Below are 20,531 nucleotides of genomic sequence, written 5' to 3' on the forward strand. Positions count from 1 at the left end.
AGGGGGAAAGGGATGAGAAAAAACAAAAAGAGAACACAGAGACACCGTGGAAAAATAAACAGGACAAAACTAGTGCTGCAAAAGACAGGAAGTGCTCAGTGTAATCATGGGAAGCAGCATGACTAAGGTTCACCTGATCCAGCCCTAACTGTGACCTGTTAGAAAGGTTATTGCTCCTAATACCTTTTCAACATTCAAGCACTCAGTACTGAGTTCTCCTGTTGTGCTCAGTCATTTGAGGATCAACATTTGGCCAAAAAAATGAGCCCAGCTATGGCGTGCGGCCCCTGCTAACAGCACACTGACATCGTTCATCATGTGCCCTCGTGGCCAGATTTAGATCCTTTCAACTTCCAAAAATGAAATTAAAGTTCAAGAGTTGGTATTTTGACACACTAGAGTTCTTTTGCCTCTTTTTATTTTCTTGCTCTTTACCAAAAGAGGTCAAATCCAATACACGGTGGGCCATATTTGTTAAGTTTGCAGACAAAACAGGCACTGCGTCTCTTCCGAGTAGTGATGACCCTGCGGTGGGGGATTTCACAGAGTGGGTAAGCTGTCCTTCTTGGACACGAATGCATCAGAAACTAAAGAGATGGCGTTTGTACAGCAGAGTAAACACCTTTCCACTTTTGAGCTTCAGGTGGATGCTGTCTAAAGAAAAGCTGACCAACACATGTACTTTTATTGCGAGCTTCGTGGTTGTTATGTCGGCAGAACCTCTGAGTTTTTTTTATTCTCATTTTTTAGATTCTGGTTGGTCAGGCGGTACAAGTCACTAAACCTCAAAACCAAGAACGGACTGGAAGATGTGACCCTGAATGACCTCCCTCTCTTGTGTAAGGTTAGGCCCAGTCACTCCCAGCCAACCCTCATCCAAGTAGTTCAAGCTGCTTGCTAGCCTGCAGGTCGGGTCTCATTTGGGTCAGCTGCCATTATTCTTTTAAATAAATAATTGTTTTTAATGGTGATATTTTATTCTGGAAGTCTTATTTAGTGTGTTCTTAGTGGTATAATTATTATGTTTTTCAAATTCAAATTCAAATTTTATTTGTCACGTACACAGTCATACACAGTACGATATGTAGTGAAATGCTTGGACAACTGCTCGTGACCTAAAGAAAACAAAAAAAGGAAAAGGCTATGAATAAGATAGGAAATAAATATGAAAAATTAAAAAGGGTAAATTTAACTAGGAAGGAATAAAATATAAATTAAGGTTAAAAATGAAATAACTGTACAACACAAATTAGAATGAAGGGTAAATTTAACTGGGAAGAATAAGATAAAGATAAATATATAAATTAAAGTTGAAAATAAAATAACTGTACAACAAAATACACAATATAGAACTATATAAGAATGTATGAAGAAATCTAAATATAAATAAATATATACACAATAACAGCAGCTGTACAAGTATTAACTGGAAATGAAGAATATAGTGACCAGTGTTGTGCAAAAACAAAGTCCAGAAAGTCCAGTGTGTGTGTAAGAACCATATGTGTGGGTCAGTACTGTGTGGTGGTGTGATTGAGAGACCGTATCGCCTGCGGGAAGAAGCTCCTCCTCAGTCTCTCTGTGTTGGTCTTCAGGGAGCGGAATCGCTTTCCTGACCTCAGCAGAGAGAACAGTCTGTTGTTGGGATGGCTGAGGTCCTTCACGATCTTCCTGGCCTTGGTCCAGCACCGCCTGCTGTAGATTGAGTGCAGGTCAGGGAGCTCGGAGCGGATGGTGCGCTCAGCTGACCGCACAACCCTCTGTAGAGCTCGTCTGTCCTGCATGGTGCTGTTCCCGAACCAGGTTAAGATGTTTCCCGCCAGGATGCTCTCTATGGTGCACGAGTAAAAGTTCCTGAGCACCTTGGAGGGCAGTTGGAAGTCTCTCAAGCGTCTGAGGTGGTAGAGACGCTGTCGGGCCTTTTTCACCACGGTGTTGATGTGACAGGACCATGACAGGTCCTGCGTGATGTGAACTCCGAGGTATTTGAAGCTGTCCACTCTCTCCACTGGGCACTCGTTGATGACGGGGGTCTGGTAGTTCCTCTCCTGCTTAGTGCTGAAGTCCACTATCAGCTCCTTTGTCTTACTGACGTTTAGAAGGAGGTTGTTCCTCTGGCACCAGTTCTCCAGATTCCTAATCTCCTTCAGGTAGGCCGTCTCGTTGTTATCAGAGATCAGGCCCACCACGACGGTGTCGTCAGCAAACTTGATGATGGTGGTGGAGCTGGTAGTGGCCACACAGTCATATGTGTACAAAGAGTACAGCAGGGGGCTCAGAACACACCCCTGGGGGGCTCCAGTGCTGAGAGTGGTGGAGGCTGAGACATGTCCGCCCATCCTTACTGCCTGTGGTCTGCCAGTTAGGAAGTTGGAGATCCACTGACACATAGATGAGCTGAGTCCCAGATGCTCCAGCTTGGTGGTGAGTGTGGAGGGAATTATGGTGTTAAATGCAGAGCTGTAGTCTATGAAGAGCATTTTAACATAATTCCCCCTTCTAGTGTCCAAGTGAGTGAGTGATGTGTGGAGGAGATGAGAGATGGCATCGTCTGTGGAACGATTTGGACGGTAAGCGAACTGTAGTGGGTCCAGTGTGTCTGGTAGTGAGGAAATGATGAAGTCTCTGACCAGGCGTTCAAAGCACTTCATCACTACTGAGGTGAGGGCTACAGGGCGATAGTCATTGAGAGAAGCAGGGTGGGGTTTCTTCGGGACAGGAACAATGATGGACTCTTTGAAGCATGTGGGGATCACCGACTGAGATAAAGAGATGTTGAATATCTCAGTGAACACAGGAGCTAGCTGGTATGCGCAGTCTCTGAGGATACGACCTGGGATGCCGTCTGGTCCTGCTGCTTTCCTGGTGTTCACTCTCTTGAAGGCTCTCCTTACTTCATGCTCGGAGATGACGAGCACGTTTCCGGTGCTGGCAGTATCTTCCTGTCTGCAGCCGTTAGCGCCGCTAACACTAGTTTTTATTGTTGGCTTGATGCTTTTGTGGTTTCTGCTGACCGTACAACAAATTGCCCCTCAGGGTTAATTAAGATCATTCATCCTTGATCCTTGAAGTGCTCAGAAAAGGACTTCAAGATCAATCTAAAAATAGCATCCACGGTCAAGGGATGATCTCCTTAAAGGGGTGGGTTACAGCGTACTAGCGGCGAGTGGAGTGTTAACATGTGCATCATACTTACAGATGGGTGACTCATGCTAAACATGACACGTGAAAGAGATGAAAACAGAGAGCCTAACATCAATAGCACATGGTAATGAAATACTGAACATTAGATCTATGAAAATGAAGGGAAGCGGAATTTATAATAATCTTTTTAAATACATGCAAATGCTATTAATCGCTGAATGAATGATGACGGTCATTCAAAGTTTCATTCACCTTGGTCCACCTGTTAAGGAGGAAATAAGGTTCATCCAGACATATACATACATAGAATAAAGTCATTATACAGGGTGAACCGAGACATCTCAGTATTATTATATCATATTATATTATATTATATTATACTATATTATATTATATTATATTATAGTCAGTATTTTAACATTCATTACAAGCATCTGTGTCCGTAACCTGACATAATGAAATACATTTCAAATGAATTGAACTACACATTCACTGTGATGGATTGCATATTTTGGGCCAGTTTAAAATCTGTAAACAGACATCGTCGACACTAAATATAAACTTGAAACCAAGGCGTTCTGCTAAAGAGGAAAACATATTTATCATTGTATAAAGCCGCAAACAGCTCATAGAGTCATAACAGGAATGGTTGAAAAGTGCTCGGAGGCAACGTAAACCATAAAGTACACATGATTTGTTGAGAATAGGCTGAGAAGTTGTGTTTACGTGTGTGCACGACCGTCTGTGGTATGACAGTGTGATAAAGTACCAGGGAGAGGGAGCGTCTCTCCAGGCTGCTCTTGCCCAGGCTCATAACGCTGCTCTTTCTAGAATCCATGGTGAAGCTCCGCCTCTCCGAGGAGTAGGATCCCCTGGGTGCTGAAAGGGCACCCAGCTCCAGGTGGCCGTTTGGTGTCAGGGTGCAGATCCTCGGGTCTAGAATGGAAAATAACAGATGGGTTAAAAGTGTTGTGATAGCAATCCAAACTTCCCTCAGTCATAGTTTAATGCCTGACTGCTAAGACATGAGAAGCTATTCTCATATACTTAGTCCAATTTCAGTTGATTTCTGGGATTCAGTCATAAGACTGCAATTCTTTTCTCATAGCCGACACATTTCTTTTCAAGCTGTCTCTGGGTGCCTTACATTTACTAAATTTCCATTTGAAAACCTCCAGGGATGGAGACACATAACAAAAACAAAATAATAAAGAAACGGCAACATGAGACACTGGTATTACTGTGACGGCTGTAACCAACATGCTCAACTTAGTTCTGCTCAATATTAATTTGATCTCTTTATAAACTGCTGGGGATAATAGCAGATGTTACAAATAGGCTCTAATTTGTGCTCCAACCCTGTCCTAAATAAGTTAGAAACCTTATACTGTCAACACTCTTAAGTTGGTTATGGGTGATATAGGGGTGGTTTTGGAGGCATATTCATATTCAATTTGCAGGTGCACAGCTGGGTTAAAAATGAAGGCCAAGTCTGAACACAAGTGTGGTAAATTCTACTGATTAGCTATCTACTGGCACCTGCACATTTAGCCAGGTCTCCTGTCTGCTGTGATCCCAAAGCAAAATTGTCATGAAAATGGCTGTGTGCAGGCAGGAGAGGACCCAGAAGCAGACTCATGGAAATGGGATGTAACTCAAAAACGTCTTTATTTACAGAAGGGGAAACAAACAATACAAAACTAAACTGGGAAAAACTAGTTAGCTAAACACTCGAGAAACACACAGAGAATTCCACACAACCACGAGGGACGATGCGACACGGAACTGCGAGGACCGTAGGAGCACACAGGGAACACAGCTGACACGAATAATGATAATAATGAGACTGAGGAAGAGCAACACAACATGACGGACACAGACGGAGACTATCAAAGTAAAACAGGAAGTACAAAGAGACGTACACTGGAGAGGGAGAGAGAACATGAGGAGCACGAGGGAGAGAGGCAGACATGACAGGCTGGGGAAAACAAGATGGCACAAGAACTCATACAACCATGTAAACGCAGACACCCAGGGGGTGGACAGAATAATGTAGGAAACCAAGATAATCCTTAACATAATGCAAAAAATGACAACAAACAAAGGAAACTTAAACGGCTGGGCCAAAAGGACCCAGGACCATGACAAAAATAGTCTTTAGTGATTGATGACGTGGCTACGTTGTTAGCACTGCTCTGGAGCTTTTGTTTCCCTGTGATGGAAAACTATCTCATGTCTTTTTATAAACCCTCTTTAGTGACATTTATGAATCATTGGAGCCTACGACAGTGGTACACTGAACTTTTAATGAGTGTCTTTGCCTTGTCTTGATGTTTTTAAGGTGCTTTTAACCAAAGATAAAAATTCTGCAATCGTACACTTTTAGCTGTTCTCTTTGGTCTCAGAGGTCTTTTTGTGTTGCTGCATTCCTTTTTTTTAAGAATACACCAGATTGTTGATTTGGCCACTCCTGACGTTTCTGCTCTCTGATAGGTCTGTTTGGGCCTTTACCATTTAATAAGGGCCCACGTCAGTTGTACTTGTGTCTTGGGACTTCACACTAAGAGTTGCAGTGACCTTTGAACATAAAATACCTATACTTTCTCCTATTAGATATTTTAGTTTTCATAATTACCTATTGTCTTTTAAAATATACTCATTTTATTCTCGAGTATTAATAAACTTAAGAGTTTTCAAGAGTTATATGGATTCATATGAACTGGTTGGATGGATGGACAGACAGGGAGAGACAAACAGGAAACAGATGCATTAGAAAACTTGATGTACCCATATGAACAGGCTGAAGCCAAACAAAGTATACCTCTGTGATGGATTGCATCTATTCAGACAGGATAGAGGTATACTTTATTAATTTTGCATTTTTAATTTTGCATTTTTCCCATCTATGAAGACGGAGTCTACAAGCTTCCCTTTTTGTCTGCACCGCAGTGCAGAGACCAGATCTTTTGTGCAAACTTAGCCCACTCAGATGGTATAGAAGCGATCCTCCAGCCTCTGAACTCATATTTAATCCTCTCTGAACTGCATTGTTTGTTGGATCTGTTGAGGAAGTCTGTACTGCTTCAACAATTTTACTGTGAGGCTGGATATAGACAGAGCCCATTCATCTTTGTTGACTACAGGCTATTTTCTGCAATTTTACAAGTTTTTAAGCTTTTGGCAAATGCTTCCGTCTTAGTTTGAGTTGAGCACATTTAACCTCCCTTTGGATAAGCCTCAGTGAAAAACAAAGAGCTAAAATTCGATGAGCAGGCAGATTCTCGAGCACGTTGTTCCATTTTGAGATAAATGATGCAGTATGTGAATTGAGGTATTAGCGTTAAATCCTTAAAAATAAACATTTTTAACAAAACCAAACATTCTGACCTCATGCATGTCGATCTTACTTCAGGCCTTTTTTAGCTGAGTGGTACTAATAACATGGCAGCTGAGTGTAATCAGAAAGTTTGGATGTCGCTCTTACCAGACAACTTGATGGAGTCACGTTTTTCACTCTCGTCAAAGTTGGAGGAGGAGTGATCATCGTCTGAATATGAACGATTTGCATCACCCTGTAGATAAAAAAAATCTATCAGACAGGACTCGTGGTCTAAAAGATTTTTGTCACAGACTTTTTTTTTTCAGATTTTGTCATACGCCAGCCTTTAATCTCCGGGGCAAAACAGTGCTCCCTCACAACAGCTATCAGACGTATTTAAACATACTATCAGACAATCTTAGATCGACGCCCCTCTGTAAGTCTGTAAAACCCTCAAAGTACTGACACACTACTCCAGGAGCCCTCTCAGACTTGGTTAAGACCAATGGGATTTCCCCTACAGTCTTCACTGAGGGAGTAAATTGGCTCAATAATCCCTAGTGTGTCGCAGTTGTAGACCCAGAACAGATGAGTGGAGGAAGGGGAGCGAGCTGGAGGAGAAAAGGCCGACAGCGAGAGAAAGGAGAGAATAAAAGGCAGGAAGAGAGACAGACTGAATGACTGATGGCAGGGTTTTGTTTTGGCATTTCAGAAAGATCAATCAAGAGCCGCGTGATTTGTGTCAATGTTTCCCTCCCAACTCACACATCATAGCTACATGCCATGAATATGGTAATGCTTTGATCTGTGTATGAAAACTCAACTGGGTTACTCAACCACACTACAATTTTCCAGTGATATCATCTGACATCGTTTGACAGCTGAGGGCAGATTGACAGCATCACTTTTGCAGTGTTTTCCACTGAGAGGGATGGCTTCAGAAATTCTGCTGTATTTAATTATTATTACATAGGACCAATACTATAATATATATCATCACACTTTTTTTCTACAGCACAAAACAGATTTTAAACTTGATTTTTGTTCATTTCTTTTACTATATTTAGATCCTCATGTTCTCAAACCTCAAGTTTGCTCACCTACAAACAAATGAACAGTCTAAATTTTCACTGTAGTTTGGTTTTAATGAAAAGAGACAGAATATCAACAAAATGTCTAGACATTTGTCACTGAGTGAAATACGTATTTGATCCCCTACAACCAAGCCAGAATTCTCATTCAATTCAATTCAGTTTTATTTATACTTCTGGCTCCCTCTTTAGCTGTGTGTCCATGTGGCACACGTATTACAATCAAGTAATCATTAATCAATGAATTATAGACACCCCTGATCTCAACTTATTATGTGTATAAAGCACAGCTGTCCACAGAGTCAATTTCTTCCATTTTAGCCTCTCCTCCACCACGGGCAAGACCAAAGAGCTGTCAAAGGACGTCGGGGACAAAACTGTGGAGCTGCACCAGGCTGGAGTGAGCTACAAGACCTTCAGCAAGAAGCTTGGCGAGAAGCTGACAGCTGCTGGTACGATTAGTCAGAAATGGAAGACATATAAAATGACCATCAACCTTCCTCAGCCTGGAGCTTGATGCAAGATTGAGCTCTTTGGCATAAACTTGACCCGCCATCTTCAGAGGAAGAAAAATGCTGAGAATGACATAAAGAAGGCCTACCCCACAGTCAAGCACAGAGATGAAAACTATGCCTTGGGGCCCGTATAGATACAGGACAACTTCACCGTATTGAGGGGCCAATCGATGGGGCCATGTACTATAAAGTCTTGGATGAGAACCTCCTTCCCTCCCTCTGCTCTGCTTTTTTCCATCCTGAAGATGGATCATTGATTGGTCTTCCAACATGACGATAACACAAAACATACAACCGAGGCAACAAAGGTGAAGAACATTAAGGTCGGTGCATTGCCTCCAGACATCAGTCCTACAGAAAATCTGTGAAGCCCAGAAAATCTGGGAGCTGAATTTTCAAGTTGCAAGAGTCACCCAAGAAAACAAAAAGGACACAAACTCTCCCGAGATGTGTAAAAATCTTTTGAAAAACTATAAGAAACATCATACGCCTCTGCTTACCAACAAGGGTTTCTCCATCAAGCGCTAAGTCATCTTTTGGATCAAAGATTTATTTCACTCAGTGGTGTGTAAATCAATGTAAAACTTTTATGTAATGTGTATTTTCTGGATTTTTGATTGAAATTTGGTGTCTTTCCATTAAAATTAACCTACCAAAAAAATACAGATTGTTTATTTCTTTATCAGCGTGTCAAATATTTGATTCCCCCACTGAACATCATTTCAGTTCCTGCTTGTACTGTGATAACAGTTTGACATTCAGAAGAAGTATTGCAGGAAATACGTTTTTTATGGATGTGATGGCTTTAATGTTGATAGAAGTCACCATATTTAGTGCACAGAGCAAATACTCTGAACATTATGTGTGTAACGTTTGTCTATCCTTGCCTGACTGATAATACAGTCAACTTGTATGTATGAGGTTTTACACATCTATGTAAAGAAGCTAGCATGCAAAGCCCCTCTGCTGAGTTTATTATGTAACAGGAATGATAAAAGATGATGCAGCATAATATCCATACTGCACTTGAGGCACATTAGATTGTAGGTCACCCGAATTTTGGCAGCTCAATACGCAGTCATTGCAGCTGTATGCATAAAACGGAAAAAAACAGACTTAAAGCACAAAAATACATTTTGAGCTGTGTTCAAATGAAAGCAATACATTACATGTATTACGTGGACTGTGCAGACAGTCTGATTTAAATAGAATTTAATCCATTTTGTCAAATGCCATAAGATGGATGGCTGAAAAACAGTCGAAGTGTTGACTGTGTAGACATGCTGTAAACATGTAAATCTGCTCAATTCAGTGATTATGGAAATCAACAGAGGGCAACAGCTCGGTTTATTTTAGCTGTGAAGGTCTTTGCCAAAGGTTAAATTCTTCAGTTTGAGAGACACAGACAGACTGATATCAGTGGACCACGCAAGAGATCACTGTGCAGGGAGTGCAAGCATCGGGTCAAGTTAGATAGAGAAGTGCCAAAGTTTGGAAATGTATCTAAATCACAGGCGGCCAAACAGCTTACGAGGCCGTGCTTTTTACAATATTAGAGATGTGGCACTTATTTGGTGGATGTTTTCAAATATCTGTAAGCTAAGTGCTCCTCCATCAATTTATACGATTATTCCATTGAGTCGTGGTATAATTTGGACTTATAAACTAGTTAAATTATTGCCAGACATAATCATGTTCATTTATTGAGTTTCTCTGGTGGCTGTTAGAGGCCAATACAACAATAATAATTAGAAATATTTCACTACTGATGAACACAGAATTGGATTAATAATTTTAGATGAGTAACAATTAAAAGATGAACAAGCTTACATTGTGCAGTTTGAAATGTGGCAGCAGTCAGCATCGGGTTGACCTATGCCCCTTACCTCCGCCTGAAAGCCTTCAACCAGGATGGCGACCAGCAGGTTGAAGAGGACGTAGTTTCCAAATGTCATGAGGGCCACAAAGTACAGAGCAGCAAGCGGTGAGGTCGCTGCCATACCATTGTACAAAACTGCGTTCCAGTCCTCCTGGGTCAGAATCTTTGAGATTTGCATAGACAGACGTAGGAGGTTAGTAACACAAAAAGGGCCTACTGATTGTTAAGCGCTAAACGACTCTAGTCATGCTGGAGTAAAAATAGAACTGCAACATCCTTGTGACCAATAAAACAATTTGGCTGGTTGGTTAAACAGAATTTTTTCACTTTTACTGACCAACTGGAAATAGTTACAGTGACCAGCTGGTTGGCCAGAGGTTGAGGATGCAGCACCCTTAACCCTCTTACGCATAGTGGTCACTACAGTGGACAGCTATTCCACTGAAGGCTGTTTTCTTGTATTTGTGTCAGTATTGATGGTATACTTGCACATAAACCACTACATTGGACACTGATGTGTCACTCCATACCCTGCCACCCACTGGGCAGCCAGCGTTGTCCACCTAAGTGGACGTGTAAAAAACTCTTTGAAAAGTACATGTTTAAAAAATGAAGTTCAAAAATCATGCCTGTGGTTTTTTCATGCCTAAAGATGAATAAAAATATCCAGGTTGTCATAACTCATGGATGAAAGGGTTAAGCTATGGGTGACCACTTTGGGTTGCAAGGTGACTGCACTGGATCCCCGTTTGCAACCAATTTTAGTCAGTCACCACTGCATCTCTTTGACGGAGTCAACTCAACTGGTTGCTAACTTTGCCAACAGCAAGAAACTCCTTCCCGGCAGCAACTACGTCACTATTTGTAGAAACATTTCAGAGTTTCTGTTTTAAACATATCAGGTTCTGGCTGTACTCTGAATTTAAAACGTTGATGTGACTGTTTCAATGTGATTATCACAGTTAACTGATGAATTATCACAAAGTGATGGCATGTAATTGTTAACCTGACCCTGTCAGGTTAACAATTAACCTGACAGGGTCAGGTTTGAGGCATGCCTGTAGTTTGAGGCATGTTGTGCTCATATAAATCAAAGCTATGATATGTTGAATACCTGAAAAACGGTGACAATGGCCCACAGCAAGGAATCAAAGTTCTTCCTGTCTGGTACTGTGTCTCCGGTCTCCGTCTTAAGACTGAATTTGCATCCAAAAATGTGCATCCCAAGGATACTGCAATACAATATACCACACAACATACACTCGGTCATCTGATATACCTGACTAATAATTAAATTCAGATCTTTGTTAAATCCATTTAAGCATGATACAAATACAATCATCTTTTATAGAATCACACACGAAGACGCTTTGGATAATTAAGCTGTATCTGTACCCTAAAGGTTCCTAACTGTGTAAATTCAGTTTTATTTATTTATTTATTTATTTTTAAGTGTCATCATTTGTTTTGTACTGTGTGACTTTCCGAGCTGAAATAAATTAGATGGCTGTAAATGCCTGAGTGCTGTTGGACGCTGGGGAACGGCTACATGAGATTTAATCCGCTCCAGCGACCATTTAAAATGTAAAGAACCAAACTAAACATTCACCAACAGTCTCAAACGTTTCATTTAGTAACATTTCTGAAGAAAAAAAGCATTCACGTTGCCATTATGGGTATTAAATGTGGCGTTACAGAGAAAAGTTTTAAATTTAGCTGTTAAAAATCTAACCGATGGAAAAATGAAGTTGTCTAATTACTTTTTTTTTAACACTGTATGTAAAATAACATCTAATTTAACAATGACTTCCTTTTACATTAACCCTGTGTATGAGTCTGAACAGACACACAGAGGATTTTTTTTAAAGCACACTGAGATCTCAGGGTCATTTTCCTCAGACATTACAAAAGAAAATTACAGGGATGTGAGTGGCATGCAAATCTGAAAACAGTATATAAATAAAGACAACAAATACTGTGTACACTGAACACCCACTAAAGGACCTATTAACTCTCAAAGCAGTTCTGTGGCAGTGCTTGAGCATCACAAATGTGCCCTTGTTGCTCTACTCACTTAAGTGTATGCTTGTTAAAATCTAACCAGATCATCAAGGGTCTGCTTGTTATTTTGTACCCAGGGTTAATAGCTGCTGTGGAATGTTGTGACCGTCTGTGCTACAATGGTTGCTGGTAAGCAGCTGTGCAGATCTAAAGCCAATACGTGCCACACCATGAAAGTAGAGGGTGAAACAGAGATCTGACTCACAGTACTGTTCCTGACACCAACTAAAAACACAGCTGAAAGAAACGGATCAAACGAGCCGTTTACATTCTTCTTCTTTTATTATGATCACACAGTGTGTACACCTTACCTAAAGATGAAGATGAAGAGCATTAGTAACATGCAGAAGGTGGCCACGTTGTCCATGGTCTTCATCAGGACCACCAGCTGTCTCCTGAGAGCTGGCATGAACCTCACCAGTTTCAGCACCCTCAGCAGCCTGAAGGTCCTCAAAACAGACAAACCACCGTCCGACTGGCCGATAATCTCACACACACTGAGGGGTGAAGCACAAAATGCTGCTAAATGTCCATTTTAACATAGCATGTACAGAAAAAACACTTACATATGTACATAAAGCATAAATGAAAAAATGCCCTTTTACACGTAACTACAATAACATTTACATTTTGGTTGTATTACATAACTACAATAAAAAGTTTAAATTTCATGATACATTCAGTTCATACAGAGCATATTTTCCTCAATTAATTATATAAATAAACAAATCTTTTGTTTTAATATTTAATATTAATATTTTTAATAAGACTTATGTTTTACTGCGAGTCTATGAGGACGAAGAATAATTGTTTTGTTTTGTATTTTGCTCATTTCTTGCAAACACGTTTCAACAGTGGCTATAACTGCAACTACACCTGCCCTGCCTGAGATGACCATATGATGAATATCCACTCTCACTGACATCACACACAGCCAAGAGTAGAAAAAACTGGCTGAAACATTTTGGCTCATGGGAACTAAATGTGAACATATTTTATGCCTAAGAAAACAACTTCTAACTGCTTCTTCGCTCTGTAGTCCATCGTGTGCACACACAGCACTGGTTCATCACTTGCATTAGGTGCCTTATTTTAAAGCATGATTCAAAGGTCAATGTTAAGTGCCTTAACAAAATTCCTCTGAAAATAGTCAAGTACAAGGACTGCATTGAAAATCAATGAGAAAGCGTCCATTTTCAACACACACTAGCACTGGACTGTAACACATTCAAGAGGTTTATCTTAGCTGGTCGCACACAAGGACTCAACACAACACATCTTTGCTATTGCATTTGCACTACTGCACTAATGCACATAGGCTTGATTTATTTTATATTCCCTTTTATCTTTTCATAATGATCTCTTTCTATACTAGACTGAGAGAGAAACTGCAAACCCTGTACATGCAATGAATTGAAAATCTTGAATCCAATGGCCGAAGGAAGACTTTGGAAGACCTTCTGAAAGACTGGAGAAATATTGCTCAAGATCATTTTCAAGCAATATTGCAGATAATTATTGCTGCAGCACAAGGCCAAAAGTGTTCATTTTCATTATTATACACCTTCAAGTCCCTAACCTTTAAGGGAATCAGTACTGATTCTAATTTCTCATTTCTTTTCCCATCAACTCAAGTAAGTGTAGTAACTGATCCATGTTAAATTTGTGGTCACTTTTTAATCTTCAAGTAATTCATTTGTCCACTAGCAGGTTACCAGGGTTCTTGAGATTGCAAGTGAAGCTCTAAATGCTTTTATTTGTACATGAGTTCACAAAACGTGATGGCTGAAGTTTTGCTGTCTATTTTCTTTCTCATTCTGACGGATATTTAACGTGAACAGAGAGCTGTTCTCAAATATGCCTTTAAAGAAACACGTCTCCTCGGGTTGGTAGCTTTCAAAGGCCTCACTCAGCACATCAAAATAGCGTTGGCTTTGAATTGACAAAGACCGAATAGGGACCCTTGCATAGCAGCTCAGTATAAATAGCTGAGGACGTTCAGATAGAAAAAGAGATGGAAATGGGTAGCGGGGCAAGAGATAAGAAGACAGATGCAGATATGTTCAATCACCATGTATCTTCTGTGATGGGTTGCACATTTGATCTTGTTCAGTTTTAGTTGCTTTGATGTGTATTTGATCTCGGGGTTATAATGGGGATCACACACAAAGGCGCCTAACCAGATGAATTGGGGGGAAAAAACACCAGCAGATCAAAGGCATTGCCACTCACCTGAAGCTTCCAGGCACACAAAACAAAAGACAAAATCTGTTTGCTGCTTTCTGACGCTTTGGCATCTAAATCCATACAGGTGGTACATTTGAACAAGATAGAAAGCACATGACAATTTGACAAAGTATGAATAATTAAACTGCAGGCTCTCTTTCCAGAATCGTCTGGCAAATGAAAAAAAAGCCGATATCTAAATTACATCAGTTACTATATTAGAAACTGTTTTTTTTACTCTCCAAAGCCTACTTCCGTCTTCTTGTGCTATTGAGGACATTCAAACTCTAAAATTACCTTTAGCTCTGACATATCTATGGCTGTCCACACATAAGGGTAACCTTTAAAAGCTGTACGTAACAACTGCAATCAGTGTTTTAGTACCTTATGATGACAATGATTCCATCAAAGACGTTGTAAGGGTTTCTCAGGTAGTTGAAAGAGCCAAAAGCTGTGAGCTTGAGGATCATCTCCAAGGAGAACATGCTTGTAAAGACGATGTTGCAGATCTCCAGAACATTGGTGAGCTCCTCTGGCTGTTAGCATAGAGACAAATAAAAGTAAGAGAAATTAGAAATGAAAGAGAGGTATATAAGCAGGGGTGCACATAAGTGGTCCGCAGGTGCGCATTCGCTGTCAAAATAAAAGACGCGCACCAGATAAGAAGTAGCAACGTGCGTTCGCGTACATATAAAAGGCACTGTTTTTGCCTTTTATATGCTGCAACTTCTTATCTGGTGCGCGTCTATTATTTTGACAGTGAATGCGCACCTGCGGACCACTTATGTGCACCCCTGTGTATAAGGATGATAGGCAGAGACATTCAAAACAGTCAAGCTTCTAGTTACTAGCTAAAAAGAAAGTGTGATTATGCTTAATTTAAAAGTTTAAAGATAATAAAGATCTGTCTTCTGAAGGTCTCAGTTTGTTTGACAATCAGTAAAATATCGTCGGCATGTTCAAATAGTCTGTAATCTGCTGTCTGCACCAATCCCAAACAGCAGCAGGCAATAGTTAAACCAATTATAAAGCTCATCAATACATTTTGCAGATATTAATTAAAGAAACAGAATTTACTCAGTCCACCCTGAAGACTGCTGAAAGACCACATTTATATCCAAAAAATGTCTTTAAGAGCTCAGATTTCATATACAGTATCTTTTTGGTCTTCAGTTGTCAGTTTACCATCATAGTAATTGCACTAGCCATAATTAATCATAATAAGTCAACTTATTAACACACTAGCACAATCATTTGGTTATTTCTTTTTTGTTGTTTTATTTATTTCATTTTCAATCCTCCATATGCCGTTGCAACATATCTATCTATGTATCTATACATACATATATATATATATATTCTTGTCGTCTAATGTTGTTCTGTTTCATTTGAACACATCTCTCTCTTTCTGGCTTTTTGTATAGATTTGCTCAATACGATGAAGAACAGCCATATATATACACGCAGACACACATACAAAGCACTAAATCTGGCACACTCGTGATTTCCAGCACATCTCTATTCCACAGAGCTCCTCTGCAACTTCAGCAATGACATTTCAACATCCCAGAATCAATGAGCACTGTGTTTATCATATTTACATGTCTGTGCGCATGTGTGCAGCTTTTTGTTACCCCTATATACTGTGTGTGTTTGTCACGCCTAATGACTGTTTGCAGTGTGAAAACATGGGCTAATGATGTATGCCCATCAGTGTCCAGACCAGCCAAACAGTGCTGGCAGTCCCTGGAGATCCATTACTGCTGTCTCATTACTGCAGACCTGGAAACAGATCTAAAGACTTGAGTTTTTTTGTTAGCTGATACATGGAATCAAATTAGAAAAGCAGGGATTTTCTATCATACTGAGGACTTCCAGGTTGACTTAGAAAAGTAAGCAGAATTCACTTGTGAACTAGTAGTTTGGGCTCTAAAAATACCTGTAATCAGGCAGTCAAGTCTAAATTTGTCAAGGAAAGGTGTTCGAATCAATCATACACTGCAGTTAGACCAGGGTTCGTAGTAGTAACTTTCTTAGCGAATAATGCAGCAAACAGGTGCAACAGGGTAAAAAGAAAGGAAATTTTCACCATTTGAGCCAATTTATTTGAAATGGCAAAATGCCAAAGCACTTGTCCTTGGCACACTGTTGGAGGAAATCAAACTTGACCTTGAATCTTCAACTAAATGAGGTCATGCAATAACTCAGTGCATCGCAAATTCTTGTAGCCCATTGAACTTCTTTCTGATTTTGGCTTAAAAAGAGAGACGCACATAAATTGGATGCTTATACGCAATTAGCTTTGTCAGATGGTGCTGCTGACTCTCATCGTCTTTAGGTCTGTGTGTGCCATCCTAATCTAATTTGTCCAGCACTTAGTGGGTTCTTCTTGTTGAAATGAGCTGGTCAATTCTGCATAAATAACATCTGAAGAAGTACTCTGATCTGAGATCTTAACTGAGAACGACTGAACTTCAGAGATCAGAGAATCAATGATATGAATCAACGAGCACAGTGGTCTCCATCATCTGTGAATAGGAGAAATTTGGAAGCCCTCAGACTTTTCCTAGAGTTCACCATCCAGTGAGTTGATCTCAAAATATCCAACTGGACAACAATCTTAAGTCTTGTATGGTACAGTGGCCAGAAGTCACTCCCCAGTAAACAGCACATTTCCACATAGCGACACAGAAAGTGCTTACATATGGCCCACACACCGCAAAAAAGGATGGCTGTTTGATGTGTTATACAGTGTTGGTCAAGTTACTTGAAAAAAGTAATCAGTAACTAATTACTGATTACTTCCCCAAAAGAGTAATCCCGTTACTTTACTGATTACTTATTTTCAAAAGTAATTAATTACTTAGTTACTTAGTTACTTTTTAAAAACACGATTTACAACCTGAGTAGGTGATAAAGCGATAGATCTTTCAGCCCAATTCTACTTTTTCTACATAATCCATCATACAAAATGTAATCAAATGGAAAAGTCTCTTTTTTTAACTTGTTTTATCAGTTTTAATCTTTTAACTTTATGCATCAAGCAAAAATTTAATTATATGCAACATTCTCTGACTTGAATAAATTAGTTTAACATTTAAAGCTATTTTCTGCACATTCCAGCACATAAAATATTTTTTTTTGTGTGTTTACACTCAGTCTTTCAAATAGATGCAAGTAAAACACAGCAGAAAATAAATAAAGTCAAAGACTCAGCGGTCCTGTTGCTCTATTTTCACCTGTAAAGCAGGACTGCGGTAGGCGGAGGTTTACCCTGGTGCAGGTGTGCCGTGGTCAGTTGAAGAATCCGCGAGTTTCTCTGTGAGTTTCCCATTACGTCGTTGCGCACTCGGTGCTTGCTCGGAAGTTTAGGGGTTTTTTTCGCTGTAAAAAGAAGTTTTCTTCCCACGCACAATGGACGCTAATGTTTTTGTCACTTTTTATGGAATCAAACTCAAAGTAAGGTCAGTACTTCCACGCTTTAAACGCTGCACGCTCATACTCTCTCCCACAATCGATATGTGATCCATTGTTGATCTGCACACAGCTGTTGTCACTAACGGCGCACTCGCTTACGTCACTGTCGTGAGACATTCTCGCAAAAAATCACGGTTTTAGTAACGCAGTAACGCAGCGTTCCTACGGGAAAGTAACGGTAATCTAATTACCGTTTTTGCAATAGTAATCCCTTACTTTACTAGTTACTTTTAAAAAGTAATCAGATTACAGTAACGCGTTACTTGTAACGCGTTACTGCCCATCTCTGGTGTTATATGTTTAAAAGTAACCTAGTCAGTTTTGAAGATTAACAATGGCTAACACTGAGCAGTGCTGATTTTCTAACACTGGAATATTTCTAACATTTTGAGTTATTTTCCAGTGTTAGAAAATCAGCACTGCTCAGTGTTAGCCATTGTTAATCTTCAAAACTGACTAGGTTACTTTTAAACATATAACACTGTCAAAAGTGTTAATTTAACACTCAACAGTGTTGTATTTAACACTCAGAGGTGTGGACCCATATATTAATGGATTGGATTTATATAGCGCTTTTCAAGGCACCCAAAGCGCTTTACAATACCACTATTCATTCACTCTCACACACTGATGGAGGCAAGCTACAGTTGTAGCCACAGCTGCCCTGGGGCAGACTGACAGAAGCGAGGCTGCCATATCGCGCCATCGGCCCCTCTGGCCAACACCAGTAGGCAAGTAGGGTAAAGTGTCTTGCCCAGGGACACAACGACCAGGACAGAGAGCCCAGGGATCAAACCGGCGACCTTCCGGTTACAGATGCGATTCCCAACCCCCTGAGCCACGGTCGCCCACGACACTCTCTAGTGTTAATTTAACACTGGAGATTTTGCTGTGTATAGCGCTTTTCTAAAATGGCCTGTATTTGTATAGTGCATTACTAGTCCCTAAGGACCCCAAAGTGCTTTTACACATCCAGTCATCCACCCATTCACACACACACACACACACACTCACACACTCACACACCGGTGATGGCAAGCTACACTGTAGCCACAGCCACCCTGGGGCGCACTGACAGAGGCACCAGGATTACTCTCCTCTCCTCGCCTCTCGCGGATTACTCAAAATGCTCTATACAACATGCCACATTCACCCAATCACACACGTTCTCTACACTGAGTGCTTCCTAACTACATTCACACACATTCACACTCTTGACATGCAGACTGGAGGAGCCAGGGATCAAACCACTAACCTTCAGTAGGCGACCTGTTGTACCTCCTGAGCTACAACCACCCGGTGGTAAACGTGAGTAAACCCTCACTAGGTTTTGGATAAAGTGTAAACTCACAAACCTGTCAAACCTGCATCTGAAACGTTGGCTAGCATAGCAGTATAGTATTGCAACATGACATTTGGATCTTCTAACTAAAATAGGAAAATAAGAACATAAATAGTGCCATCATTGCCAGATCTGGCCCACAGCTGGTTGATATACACCCTGCCATGACACCAGTCAGTCAGAAGTGCCAGCTTGATGCTGGATCTGGGCCAGACCTGTTTTCTATGAGCCTGGGCCACATACACCAAACCAGAATCGGGCCAGATGTGGCATACCATCACATAAACAGTGCCATCTACGCCAGGCCTGACCCATATCTGGATGAAGTACCACTTACCATGCCAGAAGTCAGCCAGCAGTTCCGGCTGGTGTTTTAGCTAGCAAAACAGTGTGGCTGATGAGGAGTGAATACACGCTAATGACAACATGTACAACCACTGGAGATGTGAGAAGGACAGACGGAAACATTTAGGTGAAATTTAAGTTCTTAATCAGTTTTATGCTTATTCTAGTGTCATTTATAAGAATTTTCATCTATAATGGTCAATAATCATTAAATGCTATTGCTATGAGTAGCAGAAATTTTACTGTGTAATTAAATATTTTACAGAGTTAATGGAATTTTCACAGAACCACATGCTTTTGCTACAGCACACATGTCCTTGTGCAAAATGGGAAAGTTTTAATTTTATCATGACAAAATGTTATCTCTAAAAGGTGTACATGTCTCATTTCTTCCAGAGCAGCCTTGCACCAGAACGGAGGACCTTTACAGGACTCTCTCCCAGACCTCAGTACGACCCTCTCAGGCAGTGCACACCAGGAGCTTCACACTCTGGCTCACACTCATAATACAAGTCAGAGCTTTAAAGTAAAAGTGTGAAGTGTGCTTTCAAAATTGGAGTTTATAGCTGGTTTGGTTTGGTTGGCAGTTCATGTTTTGCCATAATTAAAATTAAATATTTAGACTTTCAATAGCGTTAACATACTACACAGGTCATGAACAAGATTTTTGTAATTTTCATTGTACGTGGGCTAAAGCACTTCATTTACAGACATGTAAATACTGCAATTTGATTCTTTTAATAAACCATGTAACTTGGATGCAAGCGATGCTGGCGTGACCACAGTGCACACGTCTGCTGTTGCTCACAGTGGTCCAAGGGACCGCTCAGGGAGTTTGTGTGTTTGCTCAGACACATGAACAATTTGAGGGAACATTGGTTGCAACATGGAAAAATGTAGAACAACTGAAACTCTGTGAACACTTTCCAAATGCTCTGTATTATTATGTACTGTATTATTAAGGCCGCATCTATTCTCAGGCCCACTTTCATGAACTAAAGTAGAGAAGCTAAAAACATCCACAATGATCTTTCATTTGTCTCGTTATCTCAAAATAACAACATGTGTTTTCTCTTGGTAATTACTTTATTTAATAATTAAGAAGTTTACGGACAGAGATCAAACAGCGCTG

The 20,531-nt window shown here is 40.3% G+C and overlaps 1 protein-coding gene across 1 annotated transcript in view; it reads right to left on the bottom strand.

Moving 5' to 3' along the window:
• Positions 1-20,531, bottom strand: part of LOC146667543 (voltage-dependent T-type calcium channel subunit alpha-1I-like) — a 169,517-nt gene that overhangs the window by 72,301 nt on the left and 76,685 nt on the right. The window contains exons 9-14 of the mRNA XM_085408336.1: positions 14,620-14,771; positions 12,321-12,506; positions 11,063-11,180; positions 9,956-10,111; positions 6,629-6,716; positions 3,914-4,080 (exon numbers count right to left, since the gene is read on the bottom strand). Coding sequence (XP_085264462.1) covers positions 3,914-4,080; positions 6,629-6,716; positions 9,956-10,111; positions 11,063-11,180; positions 12,321-12,506; positions 14,620-14,771 — 867 coding nt within the window. The remainder of the gene's footprint in view (positions 1-3,913; positions 4,081-6,628; positions 6,717-9,955; positions 10,112-11,062; positions 11,181-12,320; positions 12,507-14,619; positions 14,772-20,531) is intronic.

Source organism: Rhamphochromis longiceps, linkage group LG6, assembly GCF_057381845.1.
Source record: "Rhamphochromis longiceps isolate RC_006_pf linkage group LG6, R_longiceps_female_GT1.1, whole genome shotgun sequence".
Taxonomy (NCBI): Eukaryota; Metazoa; Chordata; class Actinopteri; order Cichliformes; family Cichlidae; genus Rhamphochromis; species Rhamphochromis longiceps.